At 50.6% G+C, this 27,128-nt stretch overlaps 3 protein-coding genes across 19 annotated transcripts; 1 reads left to right on the forward strand and 2 right to left on the reverse strand.

Annotated features, from left to right (window-relative positions):
* Positions 1–220: 220 nt before the first annotated feature.
* MUS81 (MUS81 structure-specific endonuclease subunit) lies at positions 221–8,445 on the reverse strand. 9 transcript variants are annotated; one of them, XM_038563888.1, is made up of 20 exons: positions 7,248–7,311; positions 6,811–6,896; positions 6,308–6,403; positions 5,744–5,746; positions 5,525–5,654; positions 5,204–5,289; positions 4,561–4,659; positions 4,382–4,450; positions 4,134–4,219; positions 3,694–3,825; positions 3,425–3,565; positions 3,152–3,247; positions 2,941–3,062; positions 2,745–2,842; positions 2,059–2,175; positions 1,865–1,960; positions 1,573–1,701; positions 1,390–1,493; positions 845–928; positions 585–748 (listed from the first exon to the last, which is right to left on the reverse strand). In XM_038563888.1, the coding sequence occupies exons 3-20, from the start codon at positions 6,401–6,403 to the stop codon at positions 682–684; spliced, it is 1,755 nt and encodes a 584-aa protein (XP_038419816.1). In that variant the 5' UTR covers positions 6,811–6,896; positions 7,248–7,311; the 3' UTR covers positions 585–681. The 9 variants fall into 9 exon arrangements, 8 of the variants coding, with proteins under 8 accessions (XP_038419816.1, XP_038419811.1, XP_038419815.1 ...); XR_005373620.1 differs by lacking the exon at positions 6,811–6,896 and having other exon boundaries at positions 221–748; positions 1,573–1,603; positions 7,248–8,445; XM_038563883.1 differs by lacking the exon at positions 6,811–6,896 and having other exon boundaries at positions 7,248–8,424.
* Positions 8,248–11,844, forward strand: CFL1 (cofilin 1). The gene is made up of 4 exons (XM_038563900.1): positions 8,248–8,407; positions 10,313–10,620; positions 10,893–10,969; positions 11,185–11,844. The coding sequence occupies exons 1-4, from the start codon at positions 8,405–8,407 to the stop codon at positions 11,295–11,297; spliced, it is 501 nt and encodes a 166-aa protein (XP_038419828.1). The 5' UTR covers positions 8,248–8,404; the 3' UTR covers positions 11,298–11,844.
* On the reverse strand, positions 11,824–27,128 carry SNX32 (sorting nexin 32). Of its 9 annotated transcripts, none has more exons than XR_005373621.1 (14): positions 17,494–17,565; positions 16,962–17,066; positions 16,438–16,548; positions 16,173–16,294; positions 15,865–15,988; positions 15,603–15,707; positions 15,305–15,410; positions 15,077–15,152; positions 14,790–14,829; positions 13,941–14,027; positions 13,667–13,826; positions 13,499–13,584; positions 12,948–13,199; positions 11,824–12,417 (listed from the first exon to the last, which is right to left on the reverse strand). XR_005373621.1 is itself a non-coding variant. In XM_038563891.1 (14 exons), exons 2-14 carry the CDS (start codon positions 17,569–17,571, stop codon positions 13,146–13,148), a joined length of 1,254 nt encoding a protein of 417 aa, XP_038419819.1. In that variant the 5' UTR covers positions 17,572–17,579; positions 26,698–26,877; the 3' UTR covers positions 12,801–13,145. The 9 variants fall into 9 exon arrangements, 8 of the variants coding, with proteins under 8 accessions (XP_038419821.1, XP_038419819.1, XP_038419825.1 ...); XM_038563891.1 differs by lacking the exon at positions 11,824–12,417 and adding an exon at positions 26,698–26,877 and having other exon boundaries at positions 12,801–13,199; positions 17,494–17,579; XM_038563893.1 differs by lacking the exon at positions 12,948–13,199.

Here is a 27,128-nt window from a genome sequence, read left to right on the forward strand (position 1 = left end):
GCAGGCCAATCACCTAAAGGGGGGTATCTCCATTCGGGCTCAGGGTGCCCCATAGATAGAAGTTGGGAACTGTGTCCCCAAGACCAGGATTGATCCATGTACCATGCACATCAGAATCGGTCTGAGAATGGAGGAGATGATAAGGCTACAGACTCCAGGGACCCAGCCCAGGAACTGGAGTTTGGTTTATAACTCTACTGTAGACATTGGAGGCCTTGGGTTCTAATCCCAGTTTGGCCTCAAACTATCAATTTGACTAAACCCTAGTAGATTCTTTCTGGGCATCAGTTTTCCAATCTATAAAATGAGGCAATTAAGATTAGTGCTTTCCACATATTTCTTTTCCAAAACACAGAACTTATTATGGAAGGATATTTGATCCTATCAGGGAACTCTGATGATATAAACTAGATTCAAAGTTGTAACGCCTCACTGACTCCATCTCCTTGGTGGTCTCAGTGCTCTCCCAGGGAACCCCAGGGTCCTTAGAGCTCAGTTTAAAAACCACTGGATCTGTTGGTCTCCCCAATTTCTGCCTGGATACTTCACAAAGTCCCTGGCATCACCTCCATAATACATCAAGCTGCAAATACTTATATTTTTATTGTAGCCCAGTGGCTTAAAAGGCTGGCTAGCCCATGAAGGTGGGGGGTGGTGGTGTAGTCGGCCTCACGGGATGCCTCAGGTCAGAGGGCTGTAGCAGCAGTAGAGCTGGGAAAAGATTCTGCTCAGAGCAGGCCCCAGATTCCTGCACAAAGAGAAATGCAGGTGAGGGTCAGACCATGAGCCAGAGCAACCCTGCCCCAGCCACTCCCTGTAGGTCCTTTTTCCTTGCCATCATCACCTTTGCAGTCGACCACACTTGATGGTGCTCAGCAGCATCTCCTGTTCCTTGGGGGTGACACAGGCGTCATAGGCGGCCAGGAGGCTGGGGGTGGGGTAGGGTGTTTGAATTTCTAAAGCTTGGCAACAGCGGACAGCTGGCCCACTCTTGAGTGGCTAGGCCACCATTACGGGAGACAAGCAGAAGGGGTCAGCGTGGAGGAGAGGAGTCAGCACTGCTGCTGTACTTCCTGAGCCTTCCATCCAGCTCAGCCTCCCTTCATGCAGCTGCAAATGTTCTCCAAGTGTGACTATTCTTGGCCTAGTCTTCATGGCCCAACCCCCTCATCCAGGAGCCTTCTCCGCTGCACCAGGCAGAAGCGCTCGCTCACTCCTGTTGGCTCCCCTGGCCGCTGAGATACTGTCTATTTCTAGCTGACCCTGAGATACTGTCTACTCCTAGCTGACCCCGTCTTCCTTACCACCTGACCTCCACCAACTCCCCTCTGTCCACTCAGTCAGGTCCATGCACCCTGGCAGAGCCAGACCCCTCCGCAAAGCACTCACCTGGCAGGGGTGCTGTACTGGCCCACTATGGCTGCTGCCTTCTCCCCACTCACTCCCCGCACCTGCATCAGCTGCCTGGCGAACACCTCCTGCACACACTGGGCCTGGGATTGGGCGAGGGGAATGGTGTCAGGCGTGGCCTGGGGCTGGCCCGAGTAAGGAGGCATGGGGTACAGGCTGTACCTTGTTCTTCATGGCTCCTGCGTTGAAGTCACTGAAGGTGAGGAGTGAGCAGAGAGGATGTGGGGAGGGCCCAGGCCTTGATTCAGGATCCCCTGAGGTTCCCCAGGGGCGACTGCGTAGGGTATGGCCCTGAAGGAAGAGGGAACTGAGGCCAGGACAGAGCTCTAGGGGACAACTCCCTGCCATTCCTTGCCTAATCCTCGGCCTCAGGAGGCCAGTATGAAAAATTTGGATCTTGCTCACTTCACTTCCTTGGGGGAGCATAGGACCCAAGGACAAATCACTTCCTCACCTGGTAGAGCCTCTGCAAGCCCAGTGTCAAGAGGGCCAGGTAGGCAGCTGACTCCTTGATGTCTGCTGTGCGCTTCACAAAGAAGCCATCGATGACCTGGGGAAGAGGAACCCACCCAAGAGATGATGGGAATTCTTGGCCAGAGCTGTGGACCATGGGGTTCCTGCAAGCCTTGCCTTGTCCTCTTGGCTCACCTGAGTGTTGGTGACAGCCTGCAGCAGCGTGCTCTCAGGAAGGCTAAGGTGGTGTGCAGAGCCATGCTCCTCCACCAGGTATATTCTGTGCCCCAGACCACAGCGCTTCAGCCGGAACTGGGGAGGTAGAGAGGCAGGGAGGGTCAGGCCTGGATGCCCGTATGCTGGCTGTCCAGCATGTCACTCAAAATCATCACGGGACCCTGGTCTCACCAATCCACCTCCTCATCCTCCCTAGCTTCTCTGCCTGTCTCAAAGGGCCCCCACCTTTGCTCACACTGTTACCATTGCCTGGAAAAGCCTTCCACCATCTCTGAATGATGTCCATTCTTCAAACCTTTCTTGGCCTACACATAGCCTCTGTGACTATGCAGTCAGCCCAGCAGCCAGTACCTAGCCTGAGCTGTGTGGTCCCACTCCTGGAGGTCTGGGTCTTATTTATCCTAGGTTGTAGGGGCTGGCTGCCCAAGGGGTCTTGAATATGCTCCTCAACCAGTTCAGTCACCCTGCACACCTACCATGCACCTGTAGGAGCGCAAGGGGTCTGATGTTGGGGCTGCCTGGGTGTAGCTCTAATGGAGGTGTGGCTAGAGCTATGGGAGCTCTGCCTTGAGGACACCTCTGGGCTGTGGAGGGGCCCTAAAGTGGACAGGAAATGGGGAGCACGGTGAGGCCAGTCTAGGAACCTTCTGCTCTCGGAAGCGGCCATCTATGATGCTGCTACACAGATCATCTAGCCGCTTGCGCTCCACGATGTGGTCCAGGACGAGCTCCCCAGGTCTTGCTGTCAGGAGACCAAGAAGGGTTCTATTGGCTTGTGCCCTCCCTCCCCCTACCAGGCCCTGCCTGTTATATCTCTGCCCCTCTGTCTACACCCCTTACCTGGGTCTCTGGGCCTGGTCTCCTGAGCCACCCACACGAAGTCCCCGACGTGCAACTTGCGCACTACATGGGTCACGTGCAGCCGCTGTAGCTCCAGGAGCAATTTTGGCTTGTGCCCTGCCCTAGAATGGTGAGACAGGAGGCCTAGATCAGGGCAGGCCCCTGCCACCCACCCCAGCATCCTCTCTCTTGTTTCTCTTACCCCACTCACCCCTTGGCTTCGCCAACGTCCACACACAACAGCACCCTGTACTCTCCAGGCCCAAGCTCCAGTGGCAGCTGCTGGACACTCCCTTCACTAGCACCACTACAAGGAGGGGAGGGAGGTGTTGGTGTGTTTTAAGGCCAGAACGCCAGTGCCAGGCAATCCCCCCTTGCAACCCACACTGGGTGGGGCAGCTTAGCTAGAGATGATGGAGATAGGGTTGGGCCTCATTTCTGGGACCCTTCGGGCTCCTCTCTGTCCCCTCCCCCTCCTCCTCACAGCTCAGCAGAGGCCGCTCCTGGCACTTCTGGCTCCTTCCCAGGGGGCTCCTCTGGCCTGAAGCCCACATCCAGTGAGCTCAGGCCCTCTGACTCAGCCAGCTTCTGGGCCAGCTCCAGACCCTCCGGAGTCAGCGAGTACCTGGTAGATGAACACAGATCTCCCTTTTTCACTCAGACCTGGCAGGCTCTCCTGCTTGCCCCCAGCTGAGCTGGTCTCACCAGCCTTGGCGACCCTGCACAAACAAGTCCAGTGGCTTCCACCCCCACCTCCACCGACAGGCTGTGCTCTTGCTCCTCAGATCAGCTTCTTTTGGACCTGCCCAGGAATGTTTCCTAGTCTGCAACAAGCACATTTCAGACAAACTTCTTCCTCCTCTCTGGAGTGCTGTTCCTAAAATTCTAAGACACATCAAAACGCTGTGTCCTCACCAAAGCCTTTCTGCTCTTTCAATAACCTGTGACACCTCCTCCTCCTCCCATCTACTGCTTGGTCTCTCAGATCCTCATGGTACTCCACCAATGTGGGCTCCTAGGAGTAAGGCCTCCCTTCCTACCCCTATCTCAATAGCATGAGGCCTGAGATTTGCTGGGTGACTGTAGGGCCCCACTCAGAACATCACACACATTCTCCCCTCGCCCTACACACACACACACACACACACACACACACACACACACCTCCTGTATCCCCCTGCAGTTGACCCCACCTGGCTGGCTGGTGTGTCCTGAGAACCAGGTTCCTGTGGAGGAGGGAGCGGAGGGCTGGCCAGGGTCGAGTACTCCCAAGAGCCACCTGTCCATAAGAGAGGAGACCCTTAAAAACCTCCTGGTGCTACCACATGTCCAACTCGCTGGGCCCCATACCACTGCTTGCTCCCAAGAAGAGAAATCTCTGGTGGACTTAGGGTCTGTTTCAAAGCCACTCAGCTCTATCCTTTCCCATCTCAGCACTCACCCTGGGAGCTTTCTGAGCACATCTCTGCAGCAGCTCCTCCTTCGTTAGGAAACTACGGCCACTAGGATTCTGTAACCAGGACAGAAATGTAGCCAAGGCAGGTTCAGCACAGGGGCCAGTCTCCTCCAGGAGCCTCACCACCTGGCTTCTCCTAACTCCTGGGACAGCCAAGTGCTCACCAAGCGTTCCCTGTAAAGCAGCAGCAGTACTGCTCGTGCTCCTGAGTGCCGAGCTGGCCAGTAGCTGCCAGAGCCTCCTGCTTTGGGCTGGGCTGGAATCTGAAAGACAAGACGTTTTGAACATGAAAACCAATCAGCCATCGTGGACTGAATCCCTGGAAGGGCTGAAGTTCAGGTTGTATCTCAGCAGGCTACACGGCCCCGAACAAGTCACTCAGCCACCTCTCAGATTCCCTGTCTGTAAGATGGGTGGGATGATGGGACAGCCTGTAAGGCTGGGATGAGACGGTGGATGGTTGCCGGGATGGGAGTGGGCCGAGGGGTCTCATCTGCCTGACCCAGCCTCAGTTCTCCCATTCACTACAGAAGTGCTAAGGCAACAAAAGCCAGTAACAGCAATCCTCGGGTCTTGGCTCGATACTGGTCTTGGCTCCCTGAATAGCCCAATCACAGAACTCTCAACTATTATTATACAATATCTCCACCTACACAGAAGAAAACTAAGTACCAGAATAAGTCATTTGCCCAAGGCCAGGCGTCACTGGTGGCAGATCTGGACTCAGGGCTGCTAAGTCCCCACAAGCCAGAAAATCTTACTGCTCCTTCTCCCCTTTCCTTCTCACTGCCCTCGCCCAGTTCTCACTGGCACGGAAGAGTCTCGCACTCTCGCAGGTGGCCCTTCTGGGGTTGAACTCTTCTCTCCAGAAGGTGAACTCCGGGCATGGTCACCTGCGGGAGCAGAGAGAGTCAATCCCACGGAATCCAGCAGGCAGGAAGGTCTGGGGCGCTGCCAGTTCATGTGGTAGGTGAGAGGGGTGACGTTTTGCAAGCCAGCCACTAGCCTGCGGTCAAACAACAACTAGGACATGAGGGGGGGAGCCTGAAGCTAAGGTATCCCAGGTGGTTTCGGAGGCTGCGCCTGGGGGAGGTTCAGGGGACCACCGACCCTGACTCCAGCGCTCACCCCCCGATGCTTTGTGCTGCTGCAGCCGCTGGTCCAGCATACGGCACAGCCTGTCTCCGAAGTGCTGCAAGATCTTAGCTTCCTTGCCGCTGCGCAGGGGCAGTGGGTACCGCCGGAGGGAGCGCAGCGCCTGGCGGGGGCAGGGGTACCGTACTGGGGTCAGGGCAGGCCTGGTTGTCCGGCTCCACCCGTACCAGTCCGCGTCGAGCCGAGACCCACCTTCTGAAATACGAATTGCGTGCGGCGCCCCCTACTGGCTGCCTCGTCCCGCCATTCGGTTAGCCAGCGAACGAAGAGCGGGTTGGGGCAAACGGGCAGCGGGCGTTTCCGGCCCAGGCGGACCGACGCTGCCATGAGCCCCGGGGCGGGTCCCCTGGCGCTTCGCGCCAACCAGGCTGGGGCGCCGCCAGTTCTGGAGACGGGATTCGAACACCTGGCTCGAGAGTGAGGGCGGCACCTCTCCAATCACGTGGCCCCACGCGGGGCAATTACTAGCGAACAGCCTCCAGCTGCCCTCCCCGCTCCGGCACTGCTTCAAGTGGTTGGTACCAAGCGCCTTTTCTACGGCCTCTCGCCCCCTCGCCCCTCCCGGCCCAGACCAGTCTTTCGGATCGGCCCCACCCAGACCCCCGGAGCCTTGACCCGCCCCTTCCTCCTAGCCCAGATTGGAGAGCGGGGTACTCCTTGTGCGGACAGAAAGACAGACAGCGCCCCCGTGTGGCTAGGAGGGCTGGATGGCAGTAATCCTGAACACCGAGGAACCAGGGTGTCAGTTTGTCTCACCTTTGCTGAGGATGCCGGAGAGACGCTGGGCTTCTGAGAAGCCCAAGAGGTGGAGGGTGGGGCAAGTAAGTGCAGGCGTATTTGTAGGAAGGACATCTAGAAAGAAGTATAAGGGATGAAGATACAAAGGTAATGTAGGAGGAGCTCAAGGACTCCGAAGAAATGGTGATTCCGAGCTGGGTGAGGGGCGGGGAGATGTGGAGATCCAGCAGTGGGGGAGGGCACGAAGTCTGGGACTTTCAGGGAAGGTTAAAGCTAGGAGAACAGAGGGGAACAGAGGGCAAATAGAAGGGGGGCAAATGGGAGGTGCTGGGCCTCAGCCCGAGGTGGGGGTCTGAGATGGGCACGTGGTTAGATTCAGGGGAGCAGACTGAAGGTAAAAGCCCGGACGAAGGTGGAAGGGGAGAACACAGTCATTTTTGTAACTCATTGGAGGTGGGAGACTCTCAAGGAAGTTTAGGTTCAGGCTTATGCAAAAGGGTCCCAGGTTGAGGGACACGTACAGCTGAGTTCGGCTTGAAGATGTCACCAGAGAGTTAGAGCCTCCACCCAGCTGTTATACTGAAGTCGCGAGGAGATGGTCTGCGGCCTTCGAGGAGTACGGAGGCTGGCACCCTAGCTCTAGGCCCGCCCCTCCAGACTCCGCCCAGCCGCGAACGCACCCCCCACCCCCACCCCGCGCGCGCCCAAGCCAGCTCCGAACTCCCGCCTCCCTCCCGAGGCTGCCTTATAAGGAGCCTCCATCGAGTGTGCGGGTTGGCCCCACCCCCTCTAGTCTCTTGTCCTAATAAGGACATCTAGGGCATCCCGTGGCTAGGGGCGGGCGGGAGCGTGTCTCCAGGGTAACTTCGAAGTCTCTCTGCCCCTCCTCGTTGCTCTTGGAAACTCCGAGGCTTGAAAAAAAGTGGAGCCAGTCTCCTTTTCTGGCAGGGTCGTTTACCGGGCTGTGGGTCCAGCGGCGGCCTCCACCTGGGGCTTCCGGGAACTCGGGGGGTGAGCGATGCAGCGGGACGTCCTTGACTACAATCCCCAGCATGCCCTGCGAAGCGCCCCACTCCCGGTCTTGAAGACCGGGCTTCCAGCTCTTCATTTACACTCTTTATTCCGCTGATGGGATCTAGGCCCTCAGATCCCTGATTTGTGACCCTTTCGGCAAAGACTAAGGCATGATCGTTGTTCGAGGCCAAGGAAAACTTTCCGTAGTCCCCACCGGCTTCTTTTTCAGAAACTTAAGCTAACACAGCTGTGTCTTAATTTTTGCGAGTTTTAAGTTAACCGTATGCATGGCTGTTAACTCGAGGACGTGATTCGAGTCTGGCTTAATATCTATTCTTTTCACCGTGTCTAGTAAAAGGCGCAGTCTTTAAATTGACATAAACCCGTTTCGTGAATTTGCCATCTATCTTTAAAACAAGAACAAAGCTATATTCTTAAAGACTTCCTTGTAGAGTCTCTCTTGTGTCTTATTTTAATTTTATTGAAGTTGCATATGGTCTTTCCCAGGAAACGAGTGGCTTTGCATATGGAGGGTGCCCAACGAATTGTTTATCGGGTTGAACACGCTTTACACTTGCGATTCCTCTTGCTCCAGGACTGGATTCCAGGCCAATAAATAGTTACTTCAGTTCAGAAAAGCAAAATACTAAACCCAAAATTTTCAGACCAGAAGGTGCCAAGATGGATCATAAGAAACAGTTTCGCGGCGGTTAAAGAGCGGCGAGGTCGAGGCTCATTTTCGGGTCACATTACCTAGAGCTAGGGGCCTCTGCCCAGCTGAGCGTTTCCTGGAAAAGTGGACCAATGGGCGTGCTCTCCGCGCCACAGCACCGCCCCCCTTGGCTGTCTCGAACTACGTTTCCCAGCATGTAATAGGGCCCTGAGAGGCCGGCTGGCCAAAAAGACGGCGCAGGACCCTTGGACTTCATTTCCCGTCGCCCCGTGGGGGGAGCGCCGGAAGCCCGCCCCGCCCCTCATTGTGCGGCTCCTACTAAACGGAAGGGGCCGGGAGAGGCCGCGTTCAGTCGGATCCCGGCGGCAGCTGCAGCGGCTCTCATCTCTTCTGACCCTTTTTGCTATCTCCCTTTCGCTTCCGGAAACATGGTGAGCAGCAGGCCATGGCGACTGAGGGGAGGCGTCTGCAAGTCGCTCGTCTGCGCGCGGGGGAAGGAACGGGGGAGCGACATCTGCACCCCCTCCCCCAGCGCCCCGGGCGGGATAAGGGTCTCGGGCTGAGGGGCGGGTAGCGTTGGGACGCGCGTGCGCGCCCGAGGGCGCTGGGGAGGGCTAGCTCGGCCGTCGCTCGCGCGCCCCCTGGGCTCCTTTCCCCTCCCCCACCGCGCTGGTGCGCCCGCGCGGATACCGGCGGTGGGGGAGGGGTCCGTGGTGCGCGCGCGCGTGCCCGCCCCTCGCGGAGCAGCCGGGGGCGCGCGCTGAGGCAAGTCGGTTCACGGGGGCGCGCGTTCGGCGGAGCACGCGGCATCCGAACCCTTCCCGGGGGTGTCGAAGGAAAAGCGCGCGAGCGGTCTCGGCGTGCGCGCCCCACCCAAGGGCTGTTCCTGTTTCCGCGTCACCCTCCCTCGGCTGGCGGGTCTGTCGAGAGCAGGTGGCAGGGATGTCTGCGCCCAGGAGGGGCGGGGGCAGAGGGCCAAGGGGGATGCGGGCGCGGAGGGGTCTGCGTGCTAGCGCTGGGGATTAGAAGCCTGCACCTCGCCACCGGAGCCGCAGGTTTGCACCGCGGAGGGATCACGGCCCTGCGAGGGAGCCCACAAAGCGATCTGGGTTCTCTGCTCTGTACATCCGGCAAAGGCTGGAAAGGCACCGTCGGCCGGCGCCTGCGCACACGCACTGGCCCCACTACTGGGCCCGAAGCCCTGGACAAGCGGGGCCTTCGGCTTTCCCGGATGGGGCCTGAGGGTGGAGCCGAGTTTAGGGAAGTGACCCAGGCGGGCACCGCCCGGAAACCACCCCGCCCCCTGTGTTCAGCCCCAGGGCTACGAGAACTGAAGGTTGTGTAACTTGTCCATCCTCCGACCGGCAGCGGAGGGGACGGATACGCCGGTCGGTAAAGCGATTCTTCGGTCTTGAGGCCCTGGGGGTGCTACTGCCTCCAGGTACTGCTTTCTCTCCGGGTCCTGGCCGGGCCCAGGCGAACGTTTTCTCCCGCCTACTCCGGAAGCGGCTGAGTCACGTGGCCGGCTTCCTCTGCAGTTCCGGGAGTGGGGGGCGCGGCATATTTCGTTTTGGTCAGTAGCCCCTCTCTTGGCTATCGTGTCCCCACCCAACACGACCCAAAATAGACGTTAAAAGAGCTCAAGGACTGTGCGCATTTGGGTTTGACCTGCTAACTTCTGTCAGCCACCTTTAGGTCCTACATTTTTCCCGAAGACTGGGAGTTAATGGGTTATGGTCTTAATTAGGGATTGTGATTTTTGCTTTGGTTGAAGAAAACCCAGGAAAAAGGATGGTTTGTGAACAACTATACTGAATAGTTATGACGGATTTAACGAGAACCGTTAAATTTCTTTGTGCCCTACCATTGTGGCGTTCTGGTTCTGTTTCCAGAAGAGGTGTCTGTTCCCTGGGTGCCTGGGTCTCCTTTTCCTATCCGTGAAGTTTTAAGTCGGCACTGTTACCCTAAAGCTGAGATTGAGTACTGTAAGGAGTCAATAGCCTAGGATTCTTTTGATTCTGGGCTCACATCAAAGCCAAGGTTCTGCCTCTCAGAGATCTTCAGTTTCTAGGCTGTAAAGTGTTGGATGAGGAGGAATTATGTTAGATAAGAGGTTTCTTCTGTGGCTGCCATTCTGGAGTTGTGTCTCACTTGGTCCTTGGACAGTGGTTTGGGTGGGAAAATAGTGATTCTTGTCTTGGGAAGGGGATTAATGATCTCCACGGGTTGAGAACTTGTTGGCATCCGAGGTATATTTCTTAAAATTGCAAAGGAGGGACTTCAGGGGGGGGTCCAGAAGTCTTTCCTTCATGAAAAATATGTGGCTTGTCCCCCAGGCCTCTGGCGTGGCGGTTTCTGATGGCGTCATCAAAGTGTTCAATGACATGAAGGTGCGTAAGTCTTCAACACCCGAGGAAGTGAAGAAGCGCAAGAAGGCAGTTCTTTTCTGCCTGAGCGAGGACAAGAAGAACATCATCCTCGAGGAGGGCAAGGAGATCCTGGTAGGTGATGTGGGCCAGACTGTAGATGACCCCTACGCCACCTTTGTCAAGATGCTACCAGACAAGGACTGCCGCTATGCCCTCTATGACGCAACCTATGAGACCAAGGAGAGCAAGAAGGAGGACCTGGTGTTTATCTTCTGGTGAGCTTCTCTGCAGGCACTTTCTTCCTGTTACCTGCTCTAGCTCTGCCCCACCCTACTTTCTTAGGATGGGAATCTCTGTGGTTCCCAGTTAATGGAATTCGGAGGGAGGGGGAGGGTATTGTAACAAAACACTTGTCAATGAGGAACTTGATAAAAGCTTGAATGCTGGAGACCAGCTCAAGGGTTTCTTGAAGTCCTCTATTACTTGATGGCACTTGCTAGACTTGGAGAGGGAACTTTGTTGCATATTCTCTGTTGTTTTCCTTCAGGGCACCTGAGTCTGCACCCCTTAAGAGCAAAATGATTTATGCCAGCTCCAAGGATGCCATCAAGAAAAAGCTGACTGGTAAGGGCCAGCATTGGTGCCATGCACCTTTTCACTCAGGCTTTGGCTGCAGGGTGGGATGAATGCCGTGGTATATGAGATTCCTCCCCCTCCTCTTCCCTGCCTGCTAGAAGGTAACCTTGTCCCTTCCATCTGTTCTGATTGGCTCCTTCCCAGCCCTGACTTCCCCTCCCCCAATGCATCCTGCTCACAGATGCTCCCTTTCTTCCTCACAGGGATCAAGCATGAGTTACAAGCAAACTGCTACGAGGAGGTCAAGGACCGCTGCACCCTGGCAGAGAAACTGGGGGGCAGTGCCGTCATCTCTCTGGAGGGCAAGCCTTTGTGAGCCCCCTCCAGCCCCCTGCCTGGAGCATCTGGCAGCCCCAGACCTGCCCATGGGGGTTGCAGGCTGCCCCCTTCCTGCCAGACCGGAGGGGCTGGGGGGATCCCAGCAGGGGGAGGGCAATCCCTTCACCCCAGTTGCCAAACAGCCCCCTCACCCCCTGGACCTTCCTCCTCCCTCTATCCCTGACGGTTCTGGCTTTCCCAAACCGCTTTTGATCTTCTGATTCCTCTTGGGTTGAAGCAGACCAAGTTCCCCCCAGGCACCCCAGTTTGGGGGGGGCCTGTATTTTTTTTAACGACACCCCAGTTCCTCACCTGTTCCTCCCTTTTCCCATGCTGCCAACTTCTAACCGCAATAGTGACTCTGTGCTTGTCTGTTTAGTTCTGTGTATAAATGGAATGTTGTGGAGATGACCCTTCCTTGCGCCACCTGGTTCCCCTCCCCTTTTCCCCTGGTCTTGGCACTCATGGAAACAGGACCAGTAAGGGACCTTCAATTAAAAAAAAACCAACAACACACACAACAATAAAAAGGCTCACTAATGGGATGTTTGTTTCAGGGTTGGGGCCCAAGGGATCTTGCGGGGGAAGGTCTGCTGAGGTAATGAGCAGCATCTATCTCCTCTACACATGGCCTCCATCCACCCCGTTCATTGGGCCCCAGAGATCGGCTGAGTCTCCTGATGGTCACCACTCATAGGTGGTGCCTCAGTTGGGGTCAAACTATTTAGGAGGCAGCTGAATGAGGGTGTGTCTGCTGCTGGCTGCAAGAGCCCTTTGGGCAGAAGTGTTTTGCCTGAACTCTTTCCCCTGTAACTTCTTACCCAGGTGGACAGCTGGGCAGTGAGGCCTATTCTCCGACCCCCTGCCTGATGGTAGGCTGTGAGACTGCAAGTTACAGAGTTCCTCTTGAACTCTTCTGTCTTTGGGGTTCTCTTTGGTTTTCGTCTGCTTGCTTTCATGGATGACTGACTCCTCTAAGAGGGCCGGGTCCAGTTGCTTCTATGAGTCAGAAGCCAAGTAGAGCCTTTGGCCTTCTGCAGATGTGACTGGAGTCCAGGGTGGGGCTGAGTCAGGTGGAGCCCAGGACTTCAGACCCAAGTGTCTTGGGTTCCACCTCCCTGTATTTAACCAAGAGGGTGTTGGCTGGAGCCCCAAGCCTTTTACCAGCATAGCTGCAGGTTCTCTCCAACCTGTACTTTGGGTTTTCACTTGCTTAGGAGGTTAAAGGTATTCTAGAATTCTCACCCTAAGGGTGTGAATGCAGGATTTATTATCTCCCCCACCCCCTCGCCTGAATTGGGGGGAAAAAAGGCATCCTGTTAAAGCTGGTTCCTAAGTTTTTTGGAGCTTGCCAGTATCTCTTAAGAGGAAAGCAGGAAGGGGTATTTTGATACTGCAGGAGTGGTGCCCAGGATCTTGTCTCTGTAGTGCCCTGGCAAAGTGTATAAAGGTAAATGGTGGCCCCTGGTGCTGAGGGAAGTCAGGACAAACAGGCCTGTTAGCTATATAAACCAGGCTTTTTATTTGAACAGGCTGGGGACAAACTCCAGGGGGTAGGGGGTTGATAGGGTGGGCCAGGGCTGCCCCTCAGACTCTAGGAGAAAAGGAAGGTCCAGGCCCCTGGCCTCCCCTAGGCTGGGGTTCTTACCTGTGGCCAAGTCTGGTACCCATGTTGCCCTATCTTCCTCTTGAAAGACCTGGCACCTTTGGGTGGGGGGTGGGGCTTGGGCTTGCCCTGGGAGATGATGGGGCATGGCTAGTGGCTGCTGTGGTGGGGAACGTGGCATCTTGTGGGAAATCTGGGGGACTTTTGCCTCCAAAGGCCCCACAGCAGGCTCTGGCAGTTCTAAGGCTCCCCCTTGAGGGTGAGAAGGGTGTTCCAGAGAAGCAGGGTGCTGGCCTGCAGAGGAGGAGAGGTCCTTGATAGAGTGCTGTTCTTTCCATATTTCTAGCTCCTGTCACCACCCCCTTCCTTACATTCCTATCCTCAGCAATAATAGCTGCCATTTATTCAGGGCTTATTAATGAGGAGGGAAGGGTCCTGCTCCAAGATGAAACAGTCCTGAAAAAGTCAATGGCTGCTCAGGGCTGCCAGACCTCCTTCCCCAACACCTGCTTGCCAACACTTGGTAAGAACCTAGAGGTCTGGGAGTGGGTGGCAGAAAGGCAGCGAGAGGCCAGTGAGGGTGGAGGGCTCACCTTGGCGTGTTTGAGCTCCAGCTCTGCCAACTCTATGAGGTTCTTGCGGAAGGAGATGACCCGGCGGGACTTGAAATCCATGAGCTCTGGACAGGGGAGGGAGGAGAAATGGGGACCCTGGCAGGGTAGGCAACCCAGTTGCTGAGGCTCTGGGGCCATGGGACTTACCCTGCTTGGCTGAGTCGGAGAGGCGCTCAAAGCGTTGGCAGCACCGTTGCTGGTGGCTCTCAGCAGTCCGCACTTCCCGGTTCCTGGTGCGTGCTTTGTCCAGTGCCTTGTTGGCGTTCTCATAGTCAGCCAGTGCTCGGAGCCGCCGGTACAGCAAGTCCTAGGGTCACCAGGGGCACAGGATCACTGTTGCCCGAGGCCTCATCTACCTGCCCTCCCCTGCTGCTTCAGTCTTGTCCTCCAGCCTGAGGTTTGCTCTGGGGCCACATCTCACCTTGGCTGCCTGTGAGTCTCGCATGTAGTATCTCAGCATGTCTGACAGCTTAAGGTCCTCATCAGATGCCACTCGGCCCTCCAGCTTCTGAATCAGGAAGTTTGGAGGCTAGGGAGGGAGCTTGCAGAGGAGAAGCTAAAGGCTGGGGTGCTGCTGTTCATCTCAATATCCAAGAGTCACCTGATAACCACTTGAGGTCAAACCCTGATGTTCAGGAGACCAGGCCAAGGAAAACTCCACAGAGGAATGGCTTCTGATCTGGATCTCGGGGGTTGAGTAGGAATCAGACAACAGCCAAAGGCTGTGCAGATGTGCAAACCTTGTAAGTGTTCAGGGAACCATGAAATCAATGGGAGCACTTGGATGGCAGTGGCTGGATCCCAAACCTAAAATGCAAGCTAAGGGCAGTTTCTGGGACTGGCAGGGTCACTGGAGGGCCTTGAGCAGAGAAGAGATGTGATCCAATGGACAGCTGAGAAAGATTGGCACACTGTAGTGACTCTCAGAAGAGTTCAGGAAGTGTGTGTCTGGGGTGGGATGTTGACAATGCGGTGCAGCTTGCCAGAGGCACGTGGCACATCCTTGTAAATGCCTTGCCAGGCCTGGTTCCCACCCCTGCCCCCGTTACCCCCCACACATACACACACCTGAAGTTGTATCCCTGTCCCCACTCCCATCTTATTAAACTAGGGTTAAACTGAAGGTGAGTCCAGGGTATCACTGGGCCCAACTTTTCACCAAACATTCCAAATTGATCCTGGAGCTTTCTCCTCTTTCAGGAGGAGAAATTTTCATTTCTGCAAAGGATCACTGATTGGGTGCCCTTCCAATACAGAAGGCAGGACTCACCCTTAGCCTTTCGAAGAATTCTGCCAATTTGAGGAAGCTCCTAGGAGGCAGTGGGGAAGAGTTAGGGCAGCGGTCTTGAAAGGGTGTTGCTTAAAGCCTCCCTCTCTTTAGGGCTTTCACCCTCCCAATGGCCTGCAGTGGGGAAATTTTCCCTTTCCCAAATCCCAGCAGGAACTTCTGCACCTCCCACCTACAGCTGATAGTACATCTCCACAGTGACCCCTCATGGGCAGACACAGTATTACAGGCATAGGGAGAGGACAGGAGGAGTGAGAGGGAGTCCTCACATCTTCAGCTGGTTGACTTCTTGTACTCCCAGACTATTCAGTGCAGCAGAGATAGGAATATAATCGTCTGCCAGGCCTGTTGGGGAACAGCCCTCCATCAGACCCCTCTTGGTCTGCACATCAAGCCCCACCCCTGGTGTTTGTGTCCTGCTCTTTTCTCTCCCTGCAGGAAGTAGGAATGCCCAGGAGAAGGGACAGAGAACCCAGGGCCCCTTGGGCTCTGCGTACACTTGTGGGAGTACATGACACGGTCTGCTCGCAGGCAGGCGTCCCGGATGCGGGTGTGGTACTCCAGCAGGAAGGTCCTCTCATGCTCAAAGAAGTCATCCACCTCCTAAGGGAGCCAGACAGGAGTCACTTATATTGAGTCAGCAGGAACATGGAAGCCATGGACACGAAGGGGTGGCACAATTTTCCTCTAGGCCATGCCCCACCAGTGGTTTCCCTCCCACAACCACCCTGGGCCTCCATCTTTGCTGCAGATTGAGGCCCTGGGTTCAATCCACAGAGGGGTCCCAGGGATTACCTTGAGCCCTGACATCCTGGTGATGAGGGCTTCATCTGCAGATTTAACTATATTCCTCAGATATCCCCCAAGGAGCTCCTTCCTGTTCTTTCCTCGGACACTCAGCTGAAGCACACACAGAGAGTAGGATGTTGGGGTAGGCATTTGCACTTCTCACCCCAGGCTCATGCCACTTATGGCGCTGATGAGACAGAGGCTTGAGCCCATCTAGCACCCAGCCCCCTACCCCCAAGAGTGACCCCAGTGCTCTGGCCCAGCTCACATCCTGGCCATATTCCAAAAAGACAAAGAAGTTGTGGTCTCGGCGCAGGGTAGGGTGGGCCGCCAGGCGCTGCAGAAAGACCTCATGCATTGCAACTGTCTTCTTAAAGATGGCGAGATACTCCCTGCAGAAAATGGCAAGCAGCTGAAGGGCCCTCCTTGCCTCTGATTATCCTGCTCCCTTCCCCTCAGAAGCCCAGGAGTCAGAGGTCAGGGTCTCTAACCATAGGTGATGAAATCTAGGGATTCCCAGGAGGGGGGAGTGGACCTGGAGCTTCATCATAGACAAGGAAAGAAAGTAGCACTCACGCTTCCAGCTCCTGCTTCATTTTGGCAAACTCTTCCCTCGTGATGGAGCTGTCCCCCTCACCCAACTTCTGCAGCTTTTCCCTTGAAGCCTCAAAGTCTGGCCTTGGAGGGGCTGGGGGGATCTGCTCAAAGGAAGGATACAGCTGGCAGTTCTCATTGCTGAGAAGGCCATCACCCACACCCGGAAGTGTGGCCCAGTCTTCCACCCCCACCCAAGCACCCAGGGCTGCCCCTCCCTGCCCCAGCCCACCTAGCCCTTTCTCACAATGAGACCGGCGTACTCCTCATTTTCCACATAGGCATCATGTAGCCAGATGAACTCCTCGTGCTGTCGCACAACTGAGAACTCCAACTGGGTGAAGTGAGGGAGGCAGCTCTGGAAGCCAGGAAGCCTGTCTGAGGTGTCTGTCCTCCCCTTCCAAACCCTGCACTCATCAGGCATCCTGAGCACCCACTGTGGGGCTTCCCCAACCCCACATCCCAGGTGAGGCCCAAGGTGGGCCTGGGTGGTTCAGGTGTTGGTGATTTCCATCAGGACGAAGGATGGGGAATGCTTAGGACTTGGTGTTGGAGGCAAAAGGCAGTTGGAGACTAGACAAGATGCTTGTTTTCTCCAAGGGGCAGGGAGCAGGAGCTAGGTTGAGGAACAGGGCCCAAAGTCCAAGTTGACATCTGCCCCCCCACCCCCCACCCCAGGCTAGCAAGGCTGGGGAAAGTAGGCATCTCAAGCTCTTGAAGCCTCCTGAGGCAGCTGTCCGAACTGCCCTCTCACTCCCCTGGCAGCCTCACCTTGGTTTGAACGGTGAACTTCACCTTGTCCCGCTCGCTCACTGCATCAGAGATCTCCACCTGTAAGGAGCTGTCTCCCTGCAGGTCCACTGACACGGAGGAGGGCTGCTGGGGAGGGGAGGCCTCTGACATGGCTGACCACAGCCCCTTACCGCATCCTCACCGCAGATGTCACGTCCTCCTGCCAAGCCCAGCTCAGCATTGCTTCTTCAATGCCCTGGGGTGGCCACCCCTGGAGGGATCCTGGTAAGTCACTGCTCAGGGCTTTCCAGTTACTCCACACTTTCATCCTTAGAAGGAGGCAGAATTCTGCCTGCTTTACAGATATGGAAACTGACACCTCCAAAAGTGAAATATGTTGCCCCAAATCACACAGCTGCAAAGTGGCAGGGCGAGATTTGAACCCAGTTTCTCAAATTCCAAACCCCAACTACTTTCTCAACTACCCGTTCACCTTTTCCCCAACTGGTTACTGGCAGAAGCTGGTACCCTTTCACCAGGGCCTAATGTGAGTTCAATAACAAGTTCTCACCCCTTTTGAGGGGATCCTGAGACCACTCCATTCGCTGCTTTTAGTGCCAAGAGGCATTGGCTTGTCAACAAAACACATGGATTTCTCTAAAAGAGAAAAGATCCATGAGGCACCAAACTACTAGATCATTCTTGCATTGAGCTCTTCCCCTCCTCCTCTTCCTCCTCCTCCTCCTCCTCCTTCTCCTCCTCCTCCTTCTTCTTCTTTTTAAGATTTTACTTATTTATTCATGAGAGGCACAAAGAGAGAAAAGCACAGGCACACAAGCAGAGGGAGAAGCAGGCACCTCACAGGGAGCCTGATGCGGGACTCGATCCCAAGACTCCAGGATCACGCCCTGAGCCGAAGGCAGACGCTCTAACTGCTGAGGCACCCAGGGATCCCGAGCTTTGCTTTCCTTCCTTCCTTCCTTCCTTCCTTCCTTTCCTTCCTTCCTTTCCTTTCTTTCTTTCCTTTCTTTCTTTCTTTCTTTTTTCTTTCTTTCTAAGATTTTATTTATTTATTCATGAGAGACACACAGAGAGAGGCAGAGACACAGGCAGAGGGAGAAGCAGGCTCCCCACAGGGAGTCCGATGCGGGACTCGATCCCAGGACCCAGGGTCACTACCTGAGTCAAAGGCAGATGTTCAACCACTGAGCCACCCACGTGTCCCTTGCATTGAGCTTTTCAACACACATTTATTGAACACCTACGATGTCTATACCACTGTGCCAAGTGAAAGGAAGAAGCCATTCTCCCTTCAAGTGTAGCTCCCAGGGATCCCTGGATGGCGCAGCGGTTTGGCGCCTGCCTTTGGCCCAGGGCACGATCCTGGAGACCTGGGATCGAATCCCACGTCGGGCTTCCGGTGCATGGAGCCTGCTTCTCCCTCTGCCTGTGTCTCTGCCTCTCTCTCTCTCTCACTGTGTGCCTATCATAAATAAATAAAAAATTTAAAAAAATTAAAAAAAAAAGTGTAGCTCCCAATATATAAACTGGCACCTGCGCCCCTCTCCCATCCCCTCAGTCTCTCCTCTCACAGGCTTTGGCACAGATTTGGCACACACTGTCCATAGACAACTATTCTGACTTCTCTCATCACAGATTATTTTTGTCTCAATTTAAACTTCATGTGAGTGCAATTATACAGTATACACTCTTGTATCCATGGTCTTTAGGGAGATCCATCCACGTTATTGAGTGCAGCAGTAATTCTCTTTCATTGCTGTATTGTATTCATATGAATGCCATAACTTATGTATCTGTTCTACTGTTGGTAGTCATTTAGATTATTTCAAGATTGGCCTGTTATGAATAAAGCTGCCATGAACATTTTTGCATATGCCTTTTATAGGGTAGGCATGTGTTTAAATGCTTTAAACTGCCAGTTTTTCAAGGTGATTGTACAAATTTATATTCCTGCCAGCATTGTATGAAAATTCCAGTTGTACCATATCTTTGCCAACACCAATACTTAGAATTGTTAGTCCTTTTTATGTTAACCATACTGATGGGGGTATAGTTATTGCCCATTGTGGCTTTAACTTGTATTTCCTGGTGAGAAATGACATTGAACACCATTTTATGTATCTATTGCCCATTTGGAAATCTTTTATAAAGTGCCTATCCAAGTCTTTTGATCCTCCTCTCCCCCCTTTTAAAAATCAGATTGTCTTTTTCTTTTTGATTTGTAGGAACTCTTTATATACCCTGGAAACAAGTCCTTTCTCAGTTATATGTGTTGCCATTATCTCCTACTCTTTCGGTTGCCTTTTCACTCTCTTAATTGCTTACAGTTTTACAAGCTCCAGTATATCAGTCTTTTCTTTTATGATTAAGGATATTTGTGTACTCTCGAAGAAACTTTTGCCTACCCTCAGGTCATGAAGATAATCTATTTTCTTTTCCTCTAGATTTAATAATTTTAGCTTTTATATTTAGGTCTATATTTAGATCCACTTTCATTTCATTTTGTATACAGTGTCAGGTATAGGTTATGACTCATTTTTGCCATATAATAGCCAGTCATTTTAGCACTGATGTGTTAAAAAAAATCTTTTGAGTATTTATTTGCTTTGGTAGACATCTTGCTAGAAAATAAACTGACTTCAGGGCAGCCTGGGTGGCTCAGCGGTTTGGTGCCTCCTCCAGCCCAGGGCATGATCCCGCCGGGTTCCAGGATCGAGTCCCATGTCAGGTTCCCTGCCTGGAGCCTGCTTCTCCCTCTACCTGTGTCTGTATCTCTGCCTCTCTCTCTCTCTCTCTCTCTGTCTCATGAATAAATAAATAAAATCTTTAAAAAAAGAAAATAAACTGATTTCATAAATGTTATCAATTCTGTATCTATTCTGTTCCACTGATCATATGTTTGCACTTTTGATATATCACACTCTTGATTCCTGTAATTGACACACTTGAAATCAGATGGAATTAATTTTGTTCTTTTTCAAAATCATTTTGGTTATTATAGGTCTTTGAATTTCTATATAAATTGTAGACTCCTGGGGCAGCCCTGGTGGCTCAGCGGTTTAGCACCGCCTGCAGCTCAGGGCGTGGTCCTGGGGACCCGGGATCGAGTCCCACGTCGGGCTCCCTGCATGGAGCCTGCTTCCCCCTCTGCCTGTGTCTCTGCCTCTCTCTCTCCTCTCTGTGTATTCTCATGAATAAATAAATAAAATCTTAAAAAAAAATAAATGTGGGATCCCTGGGTGGCGCAGCGGTTTAGCGCCTGCCTTTGGCCCGGGGCGTGATCCTGCAGACCTGGGATTGGATCCCAGGTCAGGCTCCCTGCATGAAGCCTGCTTCTCCCTCTGCTCGTGTCTCTGCCTCTCTCTCTCTCTGTGTGTGTGATTATCATGAATAAATAAATAAAATCTTTTTTAAAAAGATTTTAAAAAATAAATAAATAAAAAATAAATAAAATAAAATAAAATAAAAAATTAAAATAAAATAAATTAAAATAAATTAATTAAAAAATAAATAAATGTTAAAAAAAATTGTAGACTCCTGGGCAGCCCTGGTGGCTTAGCGGTTTGGTGCCCTCAGCCTGGGGCGTTATCCTGGAGACCAAGGATCGGGTTCTAATCCGGCTCCCTGTATGGAGCCTGCTTCTCCCTCTGCCTGTCTCTCTCTCTCCCTCTCTCTCTCTCTCTTTCTCTTTATGTCTCTAATAAATAAATAAAATCTTTTTAAAAGATTTTAGACTAATTATTTAGACTCAGGGGTCTAAATAGATCCCAGGGTCCTGGAATCAAGTCCCACATCAGGATCCCTGCTCAGTGGGGAATCTGCTTCTCCCTCTGCCCACACCCCCACTTGTGCTCTCGCTCTCATTCAAAAATTAATAAAATCTTTTTAAAAATTATAGACTCAGCTTGTTAATTTCCAACCAAAAAAACTTACTGAGATTTTTAAAAATATTTTTTAAGATTTATTTATTTATTTATTTATTTATTTATTTATTTATTTATTTATTTATGATAGAGAGAAGAGACAGGCAGAGACACAGGAGGAGGGAGAAGCAGGAGGAGGGAGAAGCAGGCTCCACGCCAGGCGCCTGATGTGGGACTCAATCCCGGGACTCCAGGATCTCGCCCTGGGCCAAAGGCAGGCTCTAAACCGCTGAGCCACCCAGGGATCCCCAAAACTTACTGAGATTTTGATTGAGATTAAATTGAATCTACAGATCAATTTGAGAAGGATAGACATTTTTACAATTTTGAATCTTCCAATCAATCAACATGAAATATCTCCCCAATTATTTAGATATTCTTTAATGTTTCTCAGTAATGTTTTGTTGTATTCTCTGTAAAGGTTTTGCATATCTTTTGTTAGATTTACTCCTAGGTATTTTATGATTTTTTAAAAATTATTGTTGCTATTTGAAATAACATTTTTAAAAATTTAATCACCTGGTTATTTGTTGCTAGTATGTAGAAACACACAATTGATCTTTATATACTACCTTTGTGTCCAAGAACCTTGCTATATTTTCTTACTGCTTTTAATAGTTTGTAGATTATTTTGGATTTCCTCCGTATACAATCCTATACTATAAAATAATGACAGTTTTAGTTTTTCCCAGCCATATACCTTATTTCTTTTTCTTGCCTTATTGCACTTGCTAGAACCTCTAGTACAATGCAGAAATGGTGACATGGTGAAAAAGATCTGACTTGTCTTTATCTCAGAGAGAATGCATTCAAAATGTAATCCTGGGGCAGCCCCGGTGGCTCAGCGGTTTAGCGCCGCCTTCAGCCTAGGGTGTGATCCTGGAGACCTGGGGTCGAGTCCCATGTCGGGCTCCCTACATGGAGCCTGCTTCTCCCTCTGCCTGTGTCTCTGCTTCTCTGTATCTGTGTCCCTCATGAATAAATAAATAAAATTAAACAAAACAAAACAAAACAAAATGTAATCCTGAAGATGATTAAACTTGAATTAGATTAATGAGACCACCTTCTATGCCTAGTTTGGTAAGAACATTGATTTTTATCAATGTTTCCTTCCTTTATTGAAATATCAAATGGGTTTTTCTGTATATGTCCCAAATTTCATTTATTGATTTTCAAATATTGAACTACCCTGCATTCCTGGAATAAGGCCTTCATCATGAAGTATTATCTTTCTGCTTTTTAGTTTTAATTTTTAAAATATTTTTTAATTTATTTGTTTATTTATTTATTTATTTGAGAGAGAGAGCGTGAGTGTTTGATTAAGGAGAGGAGCAGAGGGAGAGAGACAAGCTGACTCTGCATTGAGCATGAAGCCCAATGCAGGACTTAATTCCACAACCCTGAGATCATGACCTGAGCAGAAATCAAGAGCTGGACCAACTGAGCCACCCAGGTACTCCGAAGTATTATCTTTTTACATACTGCTTATTCAACTTGATAATATTGTTTGTGATTTTCCATTTATGTTCACAAGAGATTAACCTGTATTTTTTTTTAAACATTTCATTTATTTATCTGACAGAGAAAAAGAAAGCACAAGCAGGGGGAATGGCAGGCAGGAGAGGGAGAAGCAGGTTTCTTGCTGAGCAAGGAGCCCAATGTAGGGCTTGATCCCAAGACCCTGGGATCATGACCTGTGCCAAAGCCAGTTGCTTAATTGAGAGGCACCCAGACCCCTCTTTTAATGTTTTTGACAGGATTTTTTGTGGTAAAATATACATAACACAAAATTTACCATTTTAGCCATTTTAAAGTATACAATATATTGGTATTAAGTATATTCAGTTACCCATCATTGTCCACCTCCTCTTGACAGGTTTTTGTATCAAGGTTATGTTGTCCTCCTAAAATAAGTTGGAATTGTGCCTTCTATTTGTTTTTGGGATAATTTATATGAGAATGGTATTATTCATCCTTTAATGCTTCAAAGAATTCACATGTGAAATTTATTGCTCAGAAAGGTATTTTTGGAAAAGTTCTTAATTATAAATTTACTTCCTATAATAGATATATGACTATTCAGATTTTCGGTTTCTTATTTCAGGTTTGGTAAGTTGCATTTTTCAAGTAGTTCGTCCATTTTATCAAAATTCTCTCATTTGTTGGCATAAACTTGTTCTTAAATACTTTTATCTTTATAAGGGCTGAAACATCTCTACCAATGTGCACTTGATCATTCCTGATACTGGTAATTAACATTTTCTCCCTTCCTCCCTCTCAGTCTCCCTCCCGTTCTCTCTCTTTCTCCCTTTCTCTCACTTTTATCAGTCTTGCTAGATGCTTATCAATTTTTATTAGTATTTTAAACAAACTATTTTTGGCATTATTGATTTTCTATATTTGTATATTTATCTTCTATTGATTTCTGCTCTTTATTATTTCCTTCCTTTTACTTTCTTGGGATTTAAATTGTTCTTCTTTTTCTAGTTTCTTGAGATTGAAATGTAGATCACTGACTTTTCAACTTCTCTAAAAAATGCGTTTGAAGGTATAAATTTCCCCCTGGATACTTCTTTAGCTGCATCTCCAGGTTTATCATATTTTCAAAATCATTTTTTAAAAAGATTATTTATTTATTTATTCATGAGAGACATATATAGAGAGAGGCAGAGACATAAGCAGAGAGAAAAGCAGGCTCCATGCAGGAAGCCCGATGCAGGACTTGGTCCCAGGATTCCGGGATCACACCCTGAGCAGACTCTCAAGCAGACGCTCAATCGCTGAGCTACACAGGCATCCCTTAAATTCATTTCTTTAAAAAATTTTTCTAATTTTAGGGGCTCCTGGGTGGCTTAGTTGGTTTAGAGTCTGCCTTTGGCTCAGGTCATAATCTCTGGGTCCTGGGATCAAGTCCCACATCAGGTTCCCTGCTCAGTGGGGAGTCTGCTTCTCCCTCTCCTGCTCCCCCTGCTTGTGCTCTCTCTCTCAAATAAATAAATAAATAAATAAATAAATAAATAAATCTTTAAAAATTTTTTCTAATTTTCATTATAATTTCTTCTTTGACCTATGAATTACTTAGAAGCACACTGTTTACTTTCTGAATATTTTGGAATCTATCTATCTTTTTGTTTTGATTCCTTATTAATTCTACTGGGACAGAGATTTCATCCTGTCTGGTTTCAATGTTTTAAAACTTGTTGATAGTTGCTTTATAGCCTAACATATAATGTATTTTGGTAAATGTTTCCAGTGCACTTGAAAAGGATGTGTTTCCTGCAGTTGTTGGGTACAGAGCTCTAATTAAACCAATTAGATCAAGTTAATTAATCATGGTATTTTAAAAATTTTAAGGATTCAAAATCCTTACTGATTTTTTCTTTTGGTTTTTGGTCTGCTTGTTCTAACAGTTGAAAGAGTTGTGTTAAACCTCTAATTGTAATTGTGGGTTTGTCTATTTCTCCTTTTAATTCTGTAATCTTTTACTCTGCATATTTTGAAACAATGCTATTAGTTGCATATAAATTTAGGATTTTTATCTTCCTGTTGAGTTGACTCTTTAATCATTATAAAATGTCCCTCTTTATTTCTAATACTTCTTGTCTTAGTCTACTTTGTCTGAAATTAATATAGCCATGCCAGCATTCTTTTGGTTAGCATTCTTTCTGTGTCCTTATAAAGTATGTCTCTTAAAAATACTTATTTTTAAAAAATAATTATTTATTTAAGAGAGAGTGTGTGCACATGTGCATGCACAAGCAGGAGTTGGAGAGGGAGAAGAGAGAATCTCAAGCTGACTCCCTGCTGAACACAGAGCCCAGTAAGAGGCTCAATCCCACAACCCCCCAAGATCATGACCAGAGCCAAAATCAAGAGTCAGATGTTTAACCAACTGCGCCACTCAGGTGCCCCTAAAGTATGTGTCTTTTAAGAGAATATAGTTGTCCTTTAAAAATCCAATCTGAAAAAAAAAAAAATCCAATCTGAGGGGCACCTGTGTGGCTCAGTTGGTTAGGTGTCAGAATCTTGGTCTCAGCTCAGGTCTTTTTTTTTTTTTTAAGATTTTATTTATTTATTCATGAAAGACACAGAGAGAGAGAGAGAGGCAGAGACACAGGCAGAGGGAGAAGCAGGCTCCATGCAGGGAGCCCGACGTGGGACTCGATCCCAGGTCTCCAGGATCAAGCCCTGGGCTGAAGGCAGTGCTAAATCGCTGAGCCACCCCGGCTGCCCATCAGCTCAGGTCTTGATCTGGGGTTGTGAGTTCAAGCCCCATGATGGGCTCCACACCATGCTCTGCACTGGGCATGAGGCCTACTTAAAAAAAAAAAAAAAAAGAATCCAATCTGAAAAAAATCCAGTCGAACTTTTTTTTTAAGTAACCTACATTCAAGGTATGGCTCAAACTCTCAACCCCAAGATCAAGAGTTGCATGTTCTACCAACTGAGCCAGCCAGGCGCCGCCTGAATATGTTTTTAATTGGAGTGTTTGGTCTATTCATAATTACTGTAATTACTGACATAAGCTATAAACCTACCATCTTGCTTTTTGTTTTTTTCTTTGCCTCATCTGGTTTTTGTTGTTGTTGTTGTTGTTGTTGTTCCTTTACTCTTTTTTCCTTGCATTCTGTTAGTCAAATGTTTTTTTATATTATTTCATTTTCTCTTCTATTTTTGTTTACATCTTCATAGTATTCTTTCCATTTCTCTCTATTTAAAGGAGAGTCTTAAAGAAGGCAATGATTACTCTAGAGGACAAGATCTAATAGTGGACTGTCAGAGAGTCTGGCACCTACAAAGTTTGGGGATTCAACCATCAGTTTGAAAGCACAGTACACATCTCATATGACAACAGTAACAACAACAACAACAACAATGACTTGTCTAAATAGTCAGATATAATAGCTAACACTTATACTTGAGCTTCCTATATGCCAGGCACTGATCTAAGCATTTTAAATATATTAGCCAGGAATATGAATATAAACATTGAAACTGATATTTCCTACTCCATACTTTGTGTCGCTCAGCCCCTCTCACCTCTCCAAACTCCACTTGAACCCCACTCCTCACTTCTTGGCTTCTCTGACATCCTCAGGGCAGCCTCCCCTTTTGTCCAACTGCAAATCGCCCCTTATACACACAATCTGACTCATTGGTAAATGGGCCCCTGAGTCCCTTGTCTCCCTCCTGCCGCCTTAGTATCTCTACTCTAACCCGTACTGTTTGGTAACTGCTTGAGGGAGATGGGACTTTAAGTCTGGACCACAGCTACTCCATTCTTATCCTCAGCCACAGCCTACTTTGCACGTGCCTCCAACTCTCAAAAGTGTGCACCTCTGTGAACCCAAGGATGCTCGATAAGTATTTGTTGAATGAAATCAAGAGGAAAAAGTGAAGAATTAATGATCTTATGATTAAATGAACACAGATACACAAGTGAAGCCATTAGTGCTGAACTGGATTCCTCCTACCTTGGCAAAGGAGAAACTTACTCCATCCCCTTCTCAGTCTCTCTCCCTCTCCCCTCTTCTTCCCCATTAAGCCAGAATCATGAGTTAATTGGTCCTGGCGAGGAAAGGAGTGGCAGTGACAGGTCCCTTTACATCTGTCAGGGCAGAGGCAAACCCTGCCTCCTTTGGCATCCTCGCCAGCCCCCACGCAGGTGCCACAGAGGCGCCGCACCCCCGCATCCCCTTGCTCAGGTCTCTTCCAGCTCAACGCGTGCGCGCGAACACACGCACACACGCCCCACTCCCTGATTGGGCATCACTGGGTATCATGGAGTGAGATGGACGTTGGGAGAGAGAGGGTTTGCATCCTTTCTTTACCTTGCTCTCCTTCCCAGCCTGACGCCCCTCCATCACCCTTCTTCTCGGCGGCAGCACCCAAGTATTCCGCGGCTGGCCAAGGCCGGCCGGCTCCAGCAGCTTCGTCCCCGGGAGCCGGCCCGAGGCTCGGGACCCTACCACCCGACCGGCGGACGGAGCCACTCGCCCCTCCCCGCCTGGAGTCACCTGGAGTCAGGCGTGGCTCCCGCCGCCCTTCGCAGCCACGCCTTTTGATTGGGTATCAGGTTCGCCGTGAGCGACGCCATTGGCTGCAGCACCCATCGTTCCTGTGCTTGGCCCCAGCTTTTAGGAGGAAGCGCGGAAGCTAGGGCCGGGGACCCGGGACCGCAGAGGGCTGGGGTCGGGGGCCCTGGGGTTACGGAGGTCGCGAGCCACGTCAGCCCCGCCCCCCGGCCGGCAGCGGGCCGCGG

Source organism: Canis lupus, chromosome 18, assembly GCF_011100685.1.
Source record: "Canis lupus familiaris isolate Mischka breed German Shepherd chromosome 18, alternate assembly UU_Cfam_GSD_1.0, whole genome shotgun sequence".
NCBI lineage: Eukaryota > Metazoa > Chordata > Mammalia > Carnivora > Canidae > Canis > Canis lupus.